At 45.0% G+C, this 16,090-nt stretch overlaps 2 protein-coding genes and 1 pseudogene across 4 annotated transcripts in view; all 3 read left to right on the top strand.

Annotated features, from left to right (window-relative positions):
- The window catches only part of LOC311030317 (uncharacterized protein), a 242,164-nt gene that overhangs the window by 62,998 nt on the left and 163,076 nt on the right, over nt 1-16,090 (top strand). The window lies entirely within an intron of this gene.
- On the top strand, nt 9-1,116 carry LOC311030332 (GTPase IMAP family member 7-like). 2 transcript variants are annotated; one of them, XM_084036011.1, is made up of 2 exons: nt 9-93; nt 180-1,116. In XM_084036011.1, exons 1-2 carry the CDS (start codon nt 66-68, stop codon nt 965-967), a joined length of 816 nt encoding a protein of 271 aa, XP_083892137.1. In that variant the 5' UTR covers nt 9-65; the 3' UTR covers nt 968-1,116. The 2 variants fall into 2 exon arrangements, with proteins under 2 accessions (XP_083892137.1, XP_083892138.1); XM_084036012.1 differs by having other exon boundaries at nt 75-98.
- LOC311030334 (GTPase IMAP family member 7 pseudogene) lies at nt 2,955-4,206 on the top strand (annotated as a pseudogene). The gene has a single exon. The product of its transcript is annotated as a GTPase IMAP family member 7 pseudogene (transcript).

Here is a 16,090-nt window from a genome sequence, read left to right as displayed (position 1 = left end):
TTCACGTTGAAATAATGGTGAGTTCAGTTTCTGTTCATTCTCCATAGAGTCCAGGACATAGAGAGATGGGTATTAACTCCTCCATCCCTGAAGGTGAGGTTCGTCAGCCTTATTAATCTCCTTTCAGCATCTTGCTGTCAACACGTTTTTACTCCGTTTAAATGTATTTGTGTTTGCAGGTCCTCCACTGAGGATTGTGATGATTGGGAAAACTGGAGTCGGAAAGAGTGCCGTCGGTAACACCATCGTGGGTAAAAATGTTTTCTATTCTTCGGTGAGTGCACAGTCTGTGACGGTGAGCTGCGAGAAAGAACGGGTCAGGGGTCACAGGAAGATATACGTGGTCGATACGCCGGGGATTCTGGATACGTCTAAAAGTGCAGAGAGCATAAAGAAAGAGATTGCAAAATGCATCCAGGTGTCGTCCCCTGGCCCTCACGCCTTCCTGCTGGTCATCCAGGTCGGCAGGTTCACCAAAGAAGAACAAAACTGCGTGGAAGCCCTGGAGAAAATCTTCGGGCCCGAGGCGTCTAAGTACATGATCGTTTTGTTCACGCGGGGCGACGAGCTGCAGGGCAAAAGCATCATGCAGTACGTACAATCTGGTCACCCGAAACTTCGGGAGGTCATAAACAGGTGTGGGAACCGGTACCACGTCTTTAACAACAAGAAAAGGAGGGACAGACGCCAAGTGGTTCAGCTGATCAAGAAGATCGACGAGATGGTGGCAGCAAATGGAGGAGAGAACTTCAGTGAAGAGATGTATGTGGAAGCGGAGCAGACTCTGAAGGGGCTGGGGGAGGACAGACGCACCACTGAGCAGGTTTACAACTTCCCCTTCATGGCTGATCTGCTACAGAGAGTCATTCTGTTTCAGGCCATACTGTCTGCTGCCTCGCAGGACAGCACCAACGACCTGGACGGCTCCGTCACAAACTCCTACTCCAACATGAGGCCTGCTGTCTGAAGAAGAACAGCTCACAGAACAGCTCAATGACTCTTCAAATCAGCGGCTGGCACTTCTTATCAGACATATTAAATGCAAACTTGCAGAAACTGTGACTGTATTTGTAATCAAACAATAACTCTATTAATTAGTGATCTTTGACTTGAACATGAAACATGAATCAGTGACACCTTAACTAGTTAACTACTCATCCATTAAAAGCACAGAAGATTCAAGGTTTTCTGGCACAAGGATTTGCTGCTTTTTCTCGCTTCCATATGTTTGTAAAATTAATCAGTTTTTGAAAGATTTGGTCAAACTACAGATGGTCCTTTCTTATTATTTTTATGACGTTTAATAAATGGAATGTTTACCTTTAACAGTGTCTCTGTGTTATGTTTTTTTTGTAGCTCCTGAATGCAACAGATTTTATAATAAACCTCTGCATGTCCACACAGTGCTCGTACATACACATGTTTATTGTTTATTAAGGATCCCCATTAGCTGGTACCGTAGTACCCTAGCTGGTACCTTAGTACCCAGCTATATGTAATTTACAGTACATTAAAATGAATGTATTGTAATGAAATAAATGACTCTCCGTGGTCTGCCCTATATAATTATCCTCTCTGTTGTATTTGCAGTATGTGGAAAGTTTTGAATGTTGACACCCACTTGAATTCTTTGCCTAAACTCTAATTAAATCAGTCTAACCTGTTGAGTTAGCTAGTGCCAGGAAGGACCTGGCTAGCATGTCAGAGGATAGCGTGCCAACCACAATCGACCAGTCACTCAAGCTTTATTTGTGAAGCAGTGTTCACACAAGTTAGTGTCATTCAAATCACTTCACCTTCATAGCTGAAAATAAGAACAAGTGTGGGCCGGGAAAACAACCGAAAATACACATTATTTTATGAAAATATGATACAAATGCACACAATACAATGAAATACAATAGAATTAAATGCTATAATGACGATAATAGTAGTAAAACAGCATAACATGAAACTATATTAATAAAGTGGAATGCAATAAGACAACTTTAATACAATAAAATAGTGGTGAGTACAATAATACAATAATAAAATAGACTAAAAAATGTCAGCTTGGATGCAGTAAAACAAGTGATGACATCATGGGAGTGCTTTAAAAACAATAAAAACGATTTAAAAATCAATACGTAAACTTGCAGGCAGCCAATGTAAAGACTTTAAAACTGGTTTCAAACGTTTTTCTCCGTCTCAGACTGCGGAGTTATCTGGGGCTGATTTGTTTCCCATGCATGTATTAAATGTAAACCATAGAAATGAAATAGGAGTAGAACTGACATTCCCATTCAAATCAACGTAGCAGAATGGCTGCAGCCATTTTTATATGCACTGTTACCATTGAAGCCATGGATGATATGAAGAGAACTGGATACAGCGTTGGAGGCGGCCCATAGAACAAGCGCACTAATGTTTCCTTTAACCCTGCCTCACGTCTACTGAGTCTCAAGGTGCGTGTCCACAGGCAGCGGTGTTTCCCCGCGTCCCATTCATTGTCTATGTGAAAAGCTGTGCAACGCATTCTGGTAGCGTCGCGGCGAATGTCGAGAGACGGCCCGCGAGTTGGCCGCTCCTCATTTGCCTAAAGTTGAAGTCGAATCTACTTTATGCTAATCAGAGGCGCCGGGCTTGACTCGCAGCCTCGCGAACGCTCGCAAAAATTTGTTGTTTAAAGGAGAGCGCCTGTCAATCATCCTCTTGTGGCAGCCTGCCAAGCATGCAATACTGGGAAGCGGCGCGTCCACTCGCGTTTAAAATCGCCCCTGTGGACACGCACCTTCAGGGCCCAGGTTTCGTAGACCAGGCGCAGTCAGCTCTCAGCGCACCTGCGCCACGCCGACGGGGTGTGTCCGCCTGGACTTTGCAAGTTTCGTGCACCGTGCAGGCTCGCGCCTTATTCGTCAGCCTTATTAATCTCCTTTCAGCATCTTGCTGTCAACACGTTTTTACTCCGTTTAAATGTACTTGTGTTTGCAGGTCCTCCACTGAGGATTGGGATGATTGGGAAAACTGGGGTCGGAAAGAGTGCCGTCGGTAACACCATCGTGGGTAAAAATGTTTTCTATTCTTCGGTGAGTGCACAGTCTGTGACGGTGAGCTGCGAGAAAGAACGGGTCAGGGGTCACAGGAAGATATACGTGGTCGATACGCCGGGGATTCTGGATACGTCTAAAAGTGCAGAGAGCATAAAGAAAGAGATTGCAAAATGCATCCAGGTGTCGTCCCCTGGCCCTCACGCCTTCCTGCTGGTCATCCAGGTCGGCAGGTTCACCAAAGAAGAACAAAACTGCATGGAAGCCCTGGAGAAAATCTTTGGGCCCGAGGCGTCTAAGTACATGATCGTTTTGTTCACGCGGGGCGACGAGCTGAAGGGCAAAAGCATCATGCAGTACGTACAATCTGGTCACCCGAAACTTCTGGAGGTGATAAACAGGTGTGGGAACCGGTACCACGTCTTTAACAACAAGAAAAGGAGGGACAGACGCCAAGTGGTTCAGCTGATCAAGAAGATCGACGAGATGGTGACAGCAAATGGAGGAGAGAACTTCAGTGAAGAGATGTATGTGGAAGCGGAGCAGACTCTGAAGGGGCTGGGGGAGGACAGACGCACCACTGAGCAGGTTTACAACTTCCCCTTCATGGCTGATCTGCTACAGAGAGTCATTCTGTTTCAGGCCATACTGTCTGCTGCCTCGCAGGACAGCACCAACGACCTGGACGGCTCCGTCACAAACTCCTACTCCAACATGAGGCCTGCTGTCTGAAGAAGAACAGCTCACAGAACAGCTCAATGACTCTTCAAATCAGCGGCTGGCACTTCTTATCAGACATATTAAATGCAAACTTGCAGAAACTGTGACTGTATTTGTAATCAAACAATAACTCTATTAATTAGTGATCTTTGACTTGACATGAAAAATGAATCAGTGACACCTTAACTAGTTAACTACTCATCCATTAAAAGCACAGAAGATTCAAGGTTTTCCAGCACAAGGATTTGCTGCTTTTTCTCGCTTCCATATGTTTGTAAAATTAATCAGTTTTTGAAAGATTTGGTCAAACTACAGATGGTCCTTTCTTATTATTTTTATGACGTTTAATAAATGGAATGTTTACCTTTAACAGTGTCTCTGTGTTATGTTTTTTTGTAGCTCCTGAATGCAACAGATTTTATAATAAACCTCTGCATGTCCACACAGTGCTCGTACATACACATGTTTATTGTTTATTAAGGATCCCCATTAGCTGGTACCGTAGTACCCTAGCTGGTACCTTAGTACCCAGCTATATGTAATTTACAGTACATTAAAATGAATGTATTGTAATGAAATAAATGACTCTCCGTGATCTGCCCTATATAATTATCCTCTCTGTTGTATTTGCAGTATGTGGAAAGTTTTGAATGTTGACGCCCACTTGAATTCTTTGCCCAAACTCTAATTAAATCAGTCTAACCTGTTGAGTTAGCTAGTGCCAGGAAGGACCTGGCTAGCATGTCAGAGGATAGCGTGCCAACCACAATCGACCAGTCAATCAAGCTTTATTTGTGAAGCAGTGTTCACACAAGTTAGTGTCATTCAAATCACTTCACCTTCATAGCTGAAAATAAGAACAAGTGTGGGCCGGGAAAACAACCGAAAATACACATTATTTTATGAAAATATGATACAAATGCACACAATACAATGAAATACAATAGAATTAAATGCTATAATGACGATAATAGTAGTAAAACAGCATAACATGAAACTATATTAATAAAGTGGAATGCAATAAGACAACTTAAATACAATAAAATAGTGGTGAGTACAATAATACAATAATAAAATAGACTAAAAAATGTCAGCTTGGATGCAGTAAAACAAGTGATGACATCATGGGAGTGCTTTAAAAACAATAAAAACGATTTAAAAATCAATACGTAAACTTGCAGGCAGCCAATGTAAAGACTTTAAAACTGGTTTCAAAAGTTTTTCTCCGTCTCAGACTGCGGAGTTATCTGGGGCTGATTTGTTTCCCATGCATGTATTAAATGTAAACCATAGAAATGAAATAGGAGTAGAACTGACATTCCCATTCAAATCAACGTAGCAGAATGGCTGCAGCCATTTTTATATGCACTGTTACCATTGAAGCCATGGATGATATGAAGAGAACTGGATACAGCGTTGGAGGCGGCCCATAGAACAAGCGCACTAATGTTTCCTTTAACCCTGCCTCACGTCTACTGAGTCTCAAGGTGCGTGTCCACAGGCAGCGGTGTTTCCCCGCGTCCCATTCATTGTCTATGTGAAAAGCTGTGCAATGCATTCTGGTAGCGTCGCGGCGAATGTCGAGAGACGGCGCGCGAGTTGGCCGCTCCTCATCTGCCTAAAGTTGAAGTCGAATCTACTTTATGCTAATCAGAGGTGCCGGGCTTGACTCGCCGCCTCGCGAACGCTCGCAAAAATTTGTTGTTTAAAGGAGAGCGCCTGTCAATCATCCTCTCGTGGGCAGCCTGCAAAGAGTGCAATACTGGGAAGCGGCGCGTTTAAAATCGCCCCTGTGGACACGTACCTTCAGGGCCCTAGTTTCGTAGACCAGGCGCAGTCAGCTCTCAGCGCACCTGCGCCACGCCGACGGGGTGTGTCCGCCTGGACTTTGCAAGTTTCGTGCACCGCGCAGGCTCGCGCAGGCACGCCTCCCGTGGGAGACAAGTAGGAGACGAGGCGTGGACTGGAATTAACGGTGCGTGTCCACAGGCAGTGGTGTTTCCCCGCGTCCCATTAGGTGCGTTTCGAATCAAGCATGCGCATGCATTTGCCTCGCAAAACCAGGCATTCTGGGAAAAAAACGTCACAAATGCTGGTGATAACTTCCCTTTGCGACATGTCACATGACTTTAAAAACTTGCGGTTTCCCCAGAGTACCTCCCTTCGCATTCTTTTCTCTGCAGATGGTCTGAAATAAGTGCGGACATAAGACACTCCCCTCAACGTTGCCCTAGTTGGTTAGAATTATCACGTGATATATCCCACGTGAGAAAATTCCTCAGCCTCTGTCAACAAGGGGAGTTCAAATGCCTCGGCTCGAATAGAAAGAAAGCCAGCGCCACTGGGCAGGCTATATTCTTTGTGCAAAGTCTGTGAAGTTTCCCCTGGAGCGACAGTTGTTGTTATGTATATAATTATTAATAAAGTTTAAATAAAAAAAAATTAAAAAAAAGTCTGTGAAGTGCACCTTGACGTGGTGGGAACTTGACTTGTTTATGAAACGTTTCGGATCGCATGCATTTCGTCATAAACACGCCAAGTTCCCACCACGTCAAGTTGGACACAGGTGCACTTAACTGACTTTTTTTTTTTTTTTTTTAATTTAAACTTTATTAATAATTGTATACATAACAAAAACTATCGCGCCAGGGGAAACTTCACGGACTTTGCACAAAGAATATGGCCTGCCCAGTGGCGCTGGCTTTCTTCGTCGCTGACGAACTCGAGCCGAGGCATTTGAACTCCCCTTGTTGACGGAGGCTGAGGAATTTTCTCACGTGGGAAATACCACGTGATAATTCTAACCAACTAGGGCAACGTTTAGGGGAGTGTCTTATGTCCGCACTTATTTCAGACCATCTGCAGAGAAAAGCATGCGAAGGGAGGTACCCTGGAGATACCGCGAGTTTTTAAAGTCATGTGACATGTCGCAAAGGGAAGTTATCACCAGCATTTGTGACGTTTTTTTCCCAGAATGCCGGGTTTTGCGAGGCAAATGCATGCGCATGCGCGATTCGAAAAGCGCCTATTGGCTATGTGAAAAGCTGTGCAATGCATTCTGGTAGCGTCGCGGCGACTGTCGATAGGGCGCATGGCGTCTGTCCGACTTCCCATTTGTCCGACTTCCCATTTGTCCGACTTCCCATTTCTCCGACCATACATTTCTTAATTTTTGCGTCCATTAGTCCGACTCTCTATTTATCCGACTACCCAAAATTTCGACTTCCCATTTCTCCGACCATACATTTCTATATTTTTTTGTCCATTAGTCCGACCTCCCATTTCCCCGACCTAAGTATGCCCGGTGTTACGACTCCCAGTAATTACGACAGTGTATTAGACCGACTAATCCGGCCCAGAAGCAGGATAGACTGAGATATCAACTTGTATTTTGACGGCGCCACAGTGTAGTCAAAAGTGCGTGGGTCCTGCTCCTGTTCCTTTTATTTTTTAAGACATGTGCACAGATGTGATACAGTCAGTGAAAGCTTAATTAATAAACACAAAGTCTCGGCATCCGAAGGAGGAGATGCCTTGAACGGGAAGCAGACCGTGGTGGATTTCAATCACACACTGTTGCAACTTTAGAAACTTTTATCCAGGAAAAAAAAGACTTACAAACACGGACCAAAACGGCTCCATACGCACAAAAATCCAAAAGAAACTAAAGTTAAAAAAAATAAAATTATAATCTCTGCATGACATTTTGTTCAGTGAAATCCACAGACAAGACGGCTGCAGAAGTAGGGCGTCAGTTTATTTTGAAAAGTGCTGGGGACAATAACCATATACTGGAGTTTGTTTTGAGGGGTGCTGGGTAGGCTGTTCCGTTAGTTTTGAATTTTGTTAACACTAGAGGTGACCCCGAATAGTCGTTGATTGGATTCGGAGGAGTCTCATTCACACCGATCACCCGGGGGGATCCCAGCCACTGCGTGGAACCCTTGGTGGACCTAGCGGACCTCGTCTCGTGTGGTGGGCATCTTTATGTGGGTCCGGGCAGGACGCAGGAGAATCGGTGTCACAGCTGCCACACTCCGTGACACCGATGCCTTGCTGAGGCCGGTGCCGTCCCCCACCACCTCCAGGAAGCTCCCCACTGCGTAAAAACGCAGCGCAGCCAGGAGCTGCACCTCAGGGCTGAGGGCAAAGTTGCAGCGGGTTGCTCTCTGGATGTGTGGAGACAACAGAGTGATCAGCCGTTGGATCTCCGCACGGGCCAGCCGGTACTTTGCCTCACCAGCCGGTCTGACAGCACGTCCAGTGGGGAGAAGTGCTGATGCACGTATGCATTTATGGAAACCGTCTGGCTTCGCGCACGGCGACGCTGTTGGTTCGCCGCGAGAATGTGCTGTATTGCAGCCATGGACTTTGGCTTTTTCTTTACTTTGTTTTTTTATGTGTAGTACTATAAACTCATAGATGCAGATGTGTGTGGAAAACTTAAACCTGTAATTCAATGAAACGTTTTTTTTTTTTTTTTTTAGCGCATTACAACATTGAGAATTGTTTGTTCTTGTGGTTAATTGTAATATCCATTACTAGTATGATCATGTTTTTGTTTAAAATAGGGTCTGTGAATATCATTTCCTCATTTATTGATGCAGTCATTTGGGTACTTAATGAAACAAAATGCCTTGAGTCCATATTTATGTTTCTTCAGTACCTATGGCTGATGGTTTGACTAATTTTAAATAAAATATTGCCCACCCCTGTGTTATTACAGTAACACTGGTGCACGTTGTGCGCAAATGATGCGCTGAGGTCCGGGTTGTTAGCGGAGCTCTCCATGGTGCTGATCGGCCTCCATGACGATGCGTCGCACAACAGGGCCAGGCTGCCTGGTGGAGGTGAAGAAGGCTAGCGAGGAGCTGGAGATAAACATGCGGGGATGGGTTATCATGATGAAACAAATGTACGCCACCGTGAGTGACAGCAGAGATGAGGAGTTTGCCGCGAGTGCTGGTTGGATAAATCGTTTCCTCCGCCGCAACAACTTCACTTGCAGAAGACGAACAACTATTGACCAGAAGGATGCCAGAGAATTCACCGAGAAGCTGGAGAAGTTTGTGACATTTTCATCCCGGATTTTTGAGAGGAAGGAATTAAACGCCTGGTCCAAATAAACGCCTGGTCTGTTAAGTGATTGAAACAAATAAACGCCCCGGCTATTATTTGGTATTTTACGGTATGCATTAGTGTGTTTTACTATTGTGCATTTCCTTTTGCTGCAATAAACATTTGCTTATAAATCGTGATACAATGGAAACTGGTAAAAACAAACGTGTAAAATTACAGAAAGGAGTGTCAGGCTGGGAAGTGAAGTTTTGCTCAGAGGGAGAGAGAGCGGGAGACTGTTACTGAGTTTTATATGTTAACATCTGATTTGTCAGTGATTTATGATGCTGTGGTTTTAAGGAAATTATATAACAACCTCTGAGACCCATTGTAGCGTATACGCTACAAATAATCATGTTTTCTTTAGAGCGTCACAACTCCGTAATGGTTTACGCTAGAAAGATGCGGGTTATTTCCTCTTAAACTAGAGAAACGGGGCTAAACAACGGTACCCTGCTTGCCCATGTGAGCGATTTATTTCTGACAACAAAACGAATGCGTAAAGTTGTAAATATGTGACTAGATGTCTCCTTGTTTCCGCGGCGCATTTCTCCGTTGTGTTTATGTATATCGATCATTGTTTTTATCCGCCATCTAGCCAAAGTCCATGGCTGCAATACAGCACATTCTCGCGGCGAACCAACAGCGTCGCCGTGCGCGAAGCCAGACGGTTTCCATAAATGCATACGTGCATCAGCACTTCTCCCCACTGGACGTGCTGTCAGACCGGGCTGGTGAGGCAAAGTACCGGCTGGCCCGTGCGGAGATCCAACGGCTGATCACTCTGTTGTCTCCACACATCCAGAGAGCAACCCGCTGCAACTTTGCCCTCAGCCCTGAGGTGCAGCTCCTGGCTGCGCTGCGTTTTTACGCAGTGGGGAGCTTCACATTTAAACCATGACTGTGAATCTCCTTCGCCTCGAGCCTTTCCAAACTGACCCAGAGCCGGTTCGGTCCAAAATCGGAATTCTGGATGGTCGGATTAAACCCTGGTCGGAATACAGAGATTATTTTGGTCGGAGCAATGGGCAGTCGGACCAATGGGCCTAGAAAAGTCGGATTAATGGGTAGTCGGAGAGATGGGCGGTCGGACTTTTGGGCCGTCGGACTGACGTATGCTCCCCCTGTCGATAGACGGCGCGAGTTGGCCGCTCCTCATTTGCCTAAAGTTGAAGTCGAATCTACTTTATGCTAATCAGAGGCGCCGGGCTCGACTTGCCACCTCGGGAACGCTCGTGAACGCTCGCAAAAAAGCGTTGTTTGAAGGAGAGCGCCTGTCAATCATCCTCAGCCTCAGTGGCAGCCTGCCAAGCGTGCAATATGTGGGAAGCGGCGCGTCCACACGCATTTAAAATCGCCCCTGTGGACACGTACCTTAAAGGTGCGTGTCCACAGGGGCGACTTCAACTTTAGGCAAATGAGGAGCGGCCAACTCGCGCGCCGTCTCTCGACATTCGCCGCGACGCTACCAGAATGCATTGCACAGCTTTTCACATAGACAATCGCTGCGTTTCGGATCGCATGCATTTGCGCCGATGCATGCACGAGACTTGAGAGGATCCGCCGGAACTCGTCATAAACACGTCAAGTTCCCACCACGTCAAGTCGGACACAGGTGCACTTCACGGACTTTTTAAAAAAAAAATGTAATTTAAACTTTATTAATAATTGTATACATAACAAAAACTATCGCGCCAGGGGAAACTTCACGGACTTTGCACAAAGAATATGGCCTGCCCAGTGGCGCTGGCTTTCTTCGTCGCTGACGAACTCGAGCCGAGGCATTTTTGTTGATGGAGGCTGAGGAATTTTCTCACGTGGGAAATACCACCTGATAATTCTGACCAACTAGGGCAACGTTGAGGGGAGTGTCTTATGTCCGCACTTATTTCAGACCAACTGCACGGAAAAGCATGCGAAGGAGGTACCCTGGAGATACCGCAAGTTTTTTTCCCAGAATGCCTGGTTTTGCGAGGCAAATGCATGCGCATGCTTGATTCGAAACGCGCCTAATGAATGGGACACGCACCATAACACAGCCGATTCAGATCTTCACCAATCAAATGAGCTCCTCTCCTCACCTTTAATGCGTTAGGGGAGGTTCAGTGCAAGATCCGTCACTTGACAACCCGATGACAGAAGCAGCCCCGCCGCTCCCACCATGCGCATCACGCACTGTGCGCGCATGTCATAATAATAACAATGCCGATATTATAAAAAACAGGAGAGAGAGAGGGAGATGTTTTGGTCCGAGAGGCTGAGTTTCCGTTACGCGTGCCATCCGCCTTTGATCCGACGTCAGATGTGACGGGACAATCTATATAGATATAAATTCACGTGTTGATTCAATTAGTTGCATTAAATAGTGTTTGTTGTGATTATTTATTGCATTTAAATGTGCCTGGAACTGTGGAAACCTGCCTGTGAGGTCTTGGTGACGTGTGCGCACTGCGCGCCATCAGCCAAACTTCCACTCCGCCAGCTGTGATTCGCCTTGAATGAATGGACTTTATTTGCGCCTTGCGCCGAGAGTAGACCAGGTTGCAGCTGGCGAGCTTTCGGCGCAGTCTCTGAACTAGTTTATTTCCCTATATAATTATTTTTTCTACAATTTAACAAAACATTGTTTGCACATATTAATACATATTATTTGTTGTTTTACTTAATCTTTCCGTGGTCTTTGCTATTTTTATGTCTATGAGATAGAATAGAATTTTTTTATTAATCCCAGACTGGGAAATTATTTCAAACATTCCACCGTTCAAATGTTGACTTAAAATATTTGAAAAAGTCTCAATGCCAAGATCATTTCATCTAGAAACCAAATGAATGATAGATAACAGTAGTAATACAAAGAAAACATGTATGAAAAACATTCAGAATGTTTTACAGTCCTGTCTGCTGTCTGCCTGCGTCTCACTCATCTTGATCATTTTCTATAAAGGAGCCAAGAACATCCCAAGAATTATTGTGGTGTCACACTGAACAGTGACCAGATTTTAATGACAAGTAATGCATATTGCACTGATAAACATTCTGTCCCTTTTTTTAATTTAACATTGTAATGCAGGACCTTCGCTTTTACAGGAATATTTTAAATTTTACTATTTACTTATATTCAACTAAATGAAGTTGACTATAACTTAAATAACTAATATAAACTCCTCAAAAAAAGTTTGGAAATGTTATTTTGGTCGATTATTCCTTCCCTTTAATACCAATTGGTATTGTATTTTATATTGTTGGAAAGCCTGATTAGTCACCTTTTGAACGAGGTACAACTTGTAAGGATCATGCATTCATGGAATGAGCAACACAGCTAACTGTATGGGTAGTGGCCCAAAAAAATGTGCCAAAATCCCCTGCAATATTCTTCTGTTGGTATTCACTCTCGTTTTGAGCTTCAAGTGCTGGCAGGTGTATGGCAGGTGTATGCACCTGATTGCCACCTAATTGACAGCATTTGTGTGCATGGGTCCTGCAAATTTGTTGAGTTTGTGTGTGCTCCAAGCATAAACATGCCAGGATGACAATGCTCGCCCCCACCGAGCCAGGATCATCACAGAGTACCTCCAGAATTTGGGAGTGGAGAGGATGGAATGGCCTGCCATGAGTCCAGACCTCAACCAAATTGAACACTTGTGGGATCAGCTTGGGCGTGCTGTACGTGCCAGAGTGACCAATGCAACCATGTTGGCTGACTTTCGGCAAATCCTGGTTGAGGAATGGGATGCCATCCCACAGCAGTGTGTGACCAGGCTAGTGACCAGCATGAGGCGGAGGTGCTGTTGTGACTGCGTATGGATCTTCCACACGCTACTGAGGTCCCTGACAGTGAAAAATGAATAAAGTGTAAAAATGGCCATTATGGGCCCTAGTTTCGCAGGGCGGCGGAAGGTGGCGCAGCCGGCGTAATGCAAGTTTCGACCCGCGCAGCCTTGCGCACGGTCAGTTTGGCAGTTTGGTGGATCGCCTGCGCCAAGATGGGTGTGGCGGCGCAGCAGGGGGAGGCGGCGCAGCAGGGGGAGGCGTCACAGATTCAGCTTGGTGCAGCGGAAGTTTCGTGGCAAAAAGCCTCGCCGAAAGCCCGCCAGCTCCAACCTGGTCTACTCTCGGCGCAAGTTGCAAGGCACAAGGCGCAAATAAAGTCCATTCATTCAAGGCGAATCACAGCTGGCGGAGTGGAAGTTTGGCTGACCGGCACGCAGTGTGTAAACGTCACCGAGACCTCACAGGCAGGTTTCCACAGTTCCAGGCACATATACATGCAATAAATAATCACAACAAACACTATTTAATGCAACTAATTGAATCAACGCGTGAATTTATATCTATATAGATTGTCCCGTCACATCTGATGTCAGATCAAAGGCAGATGGGCATGTGTAACGGAAACTCAGCCTCTCGGACCAAAACATCTCCGTCTTTCTCTCCTGTTTTTCATATCTATCCACTGCTAATAAAATGCGTCTATGCCTGAAAAAATCTTTAAAAAAAATACAGCAGCTCGTGCCTGGTCTCGCGCCTCCGCAGTATGGAGAAACACGCAACTTTGCCGCGAGCTGGAACCGGAGTTGGGGCTGCAGCTGGTCTGAGCGGCACGCGAGATCCCGGTGTCCCGCCGTTCTGGTGTTGGACGGGGAATCCGGTGCAGCTGTGGAGCGCAGATGATGAGCTGTGAACCCTGACCCTGTTTTGTGATATACATGCCTAAAATGTGCCTACAATTTCTATAGTGATATAATATCGGCATTATAATTATTATGACTTTACGCACGCATCGTCAAGGAAATAACTGGCAACGTTGCTTCTTGTTGATGCTCTTTATTCCCGCTCAGCAGTCACCAACAGTAGTAACTTACAACTCTCAGACGGAACTCAGATCAGTGCGCGGTGCGCATACACAAAACAGTCCCCTGGATACCACACTCATATGACATCTCCCCTCTTTTGAGTCATAGACATAAATGTACACAAACAATAACCAAGAAAACCTATGTTCTTCTCCTAAGAATTATACAACTGAGGCAGGTAATGATGAGAGAAAATAGCAATTAACCTAAGTATGATTACAGTGTAATCTTATAAACAAGGCAAAAGTGCTGTAACACAACAGGAAGAATAACATTAACAGTGCACATCTGCATTCAGTCCCTTCTTTCATTCTTTCTCTATTTCCCTGAGGTTATGGGGTAGACTGCCCATTCACCGCCACCACCGGCCTACAGCAACTGAAAAGGGAGGAGATAACAAATTAGTGGGGTTGCTCACACACACCAAAAGAAAGAAAAATACATTAAATAATGTATCAAATAACTACACAAAATAACCAAAGGAGAATAATAAACACAAAACTCAATTACTTAATTTACAACACAACTCAATTAACGGAATGAATGAAGTAGAATTACATAAACAAAATCCAGAAAGAACCCAAACACATACTCAAAAACAATACAATGACACGTTCATACACTCATTCACGCAACATGAGGGGGAGCAATCCCGGTATATAAAACGTGATCGTGCCCGGTCCGCGGCGTGCGGCCGAACAATCGTCCTGTAGGCTACGATAGGACGTGGCGGCGAGACCTCTGACGGCCGCAGGACAACGCCGTAGCGGCACGCAGCAGCAGCAGCAGATACGGACAGTAATACCAAAGCAGCAGCAGCCCAATGAGGTGGTTATAATAACACCTAATTGGAGGAAACACCGTTAGCATTGGCTAAGTATGTAAAAGATTGATGAGGTTACATGTTAAAATATACGTGTAACCAGTGGGCCACGGGCAACAGTACTTCCGGGTTAATCCTGGGTAACTGTTTACGTTAGCAACGGCTGCTAGCGGGAACGCGAGCCCATGCATTACACAGCTGTTTTGAGTTCGCAATCACGCTAATGAGTATAAGACCAGGAAGGAAGCTTGTGGGACGTTTGCTCTCTGTTCGCTCTGACATCCAGTTGTGGAGAGTGTGGGGATCCTGGTGAGGTGGGTGAGTTGATGGTTGTTGTGTGTTGTACGTTAAACTGTTCTAAATTAAACCTTGTGTCTGCTACAGTCGCCAGGTATCCTTTCTTCTGTGTTTGGGCTACGGTGCGGGTACGTGTGATGAACAGTGATTACGGTATTTTCTTTTCTTAAACATATTTTACGATCTCCTCGCTTTATGTATCCAGATACTTTTAGCGTAACGATAATGTGCTCCCTTTTTAGATTCACGCTGTCTGAGGGCAACGGGTATGTGTCTACGTGTGTGTGTGTGTGCTATGCTGCAGGTATGCTGAATTTACTGCTGGTACAGTTTATCGCTGGGATTTTATATGGTTTAATACCATTACTAATTTTATGTATGTATTTGCAGGAGTCTGCCATTGCTGTTTTGCCTAGGGTTAATTTTATGTATTTGTTTTTGCTTGCCTCTGTACGCAGGTTATAGCTGTTGTATGTACTTTGCTTTCTTTGTTGTTTTTCTGTGACATTGAGATGCTGGATTGGGCAATGTTTGATGGCTTGTCGCTCATCTTATCCTAGCTGCTTTTCCTACTAAGCTCTGCTTTGGGGTACTGGCCGGTATACTAGCTTAAACTTAAAGTAGCTTATTGACCTTGTTCTTCTTTCTATTAACAGAAGCCAGTGAACGTGGTTCCAGCGTATTGGGGTGTTGGGTGCTTCCTTTTTCCCTTCACAATATTTGCGGTGGACTAAGTGTAAGGCTAATGAGCACCTTCACCTTATTTTTATTGCGGTTTGCTGTGCAGCCTACGCCTTATGGTGTGTGTGTGTTTTTGATTCCCGTAGATATAGGAGCACTCGGAGTGGTTGCCGTGTGGATCTCTCTCTCTCTCTCTTCTTCCCCCAGTATGCCAGGTAACTACGCTCATTGATCCCAATATTAACCTGCCTATTGCTGCTGTTTTTAGTGCCGCCAGTACCCTCGGCTTGCTATTTTACGGCCTTTATCCCTATTCGTGGCTTGTGCGTGTTTTTATCATTCTCTGCTTGTCGTAATAAAATACATTTACATTTTTTATATCCAAGGGATTGTTGCTTCCGATTTTTATAGCCATTGCTTAATATAAATAAATATTGCCCAGTCAACTGGAACACCCGTCTCTGTCTTGTCTATACAATTGAACCAAGTGTGGGGGAAACTTCAATACGGTGTGAAATTGTTAAGTCTTAAGGTGTAAGGCCTTAGGTGGCGTTGTCTGGTATTTGACCATT

The sequence above is a fragment of the Eutrigla gurnardus genome, assembly GCF_963514095.1.
Source record: "Eutrigla gurnardus genome assembly, chromosome: 19".
Classification (NCBI taxonomy): domain Eukaryota; kingdom Metazoa; phylum Chordata; class Actinopteri; order Perciformes; family Triglidae; genus Eutrigla; species Eutrigla gurnardus.
Note: the sequence above shows the minus strand (reverse complement) of the source record. Positions and strands in the feature narration are given on the sequence as shown.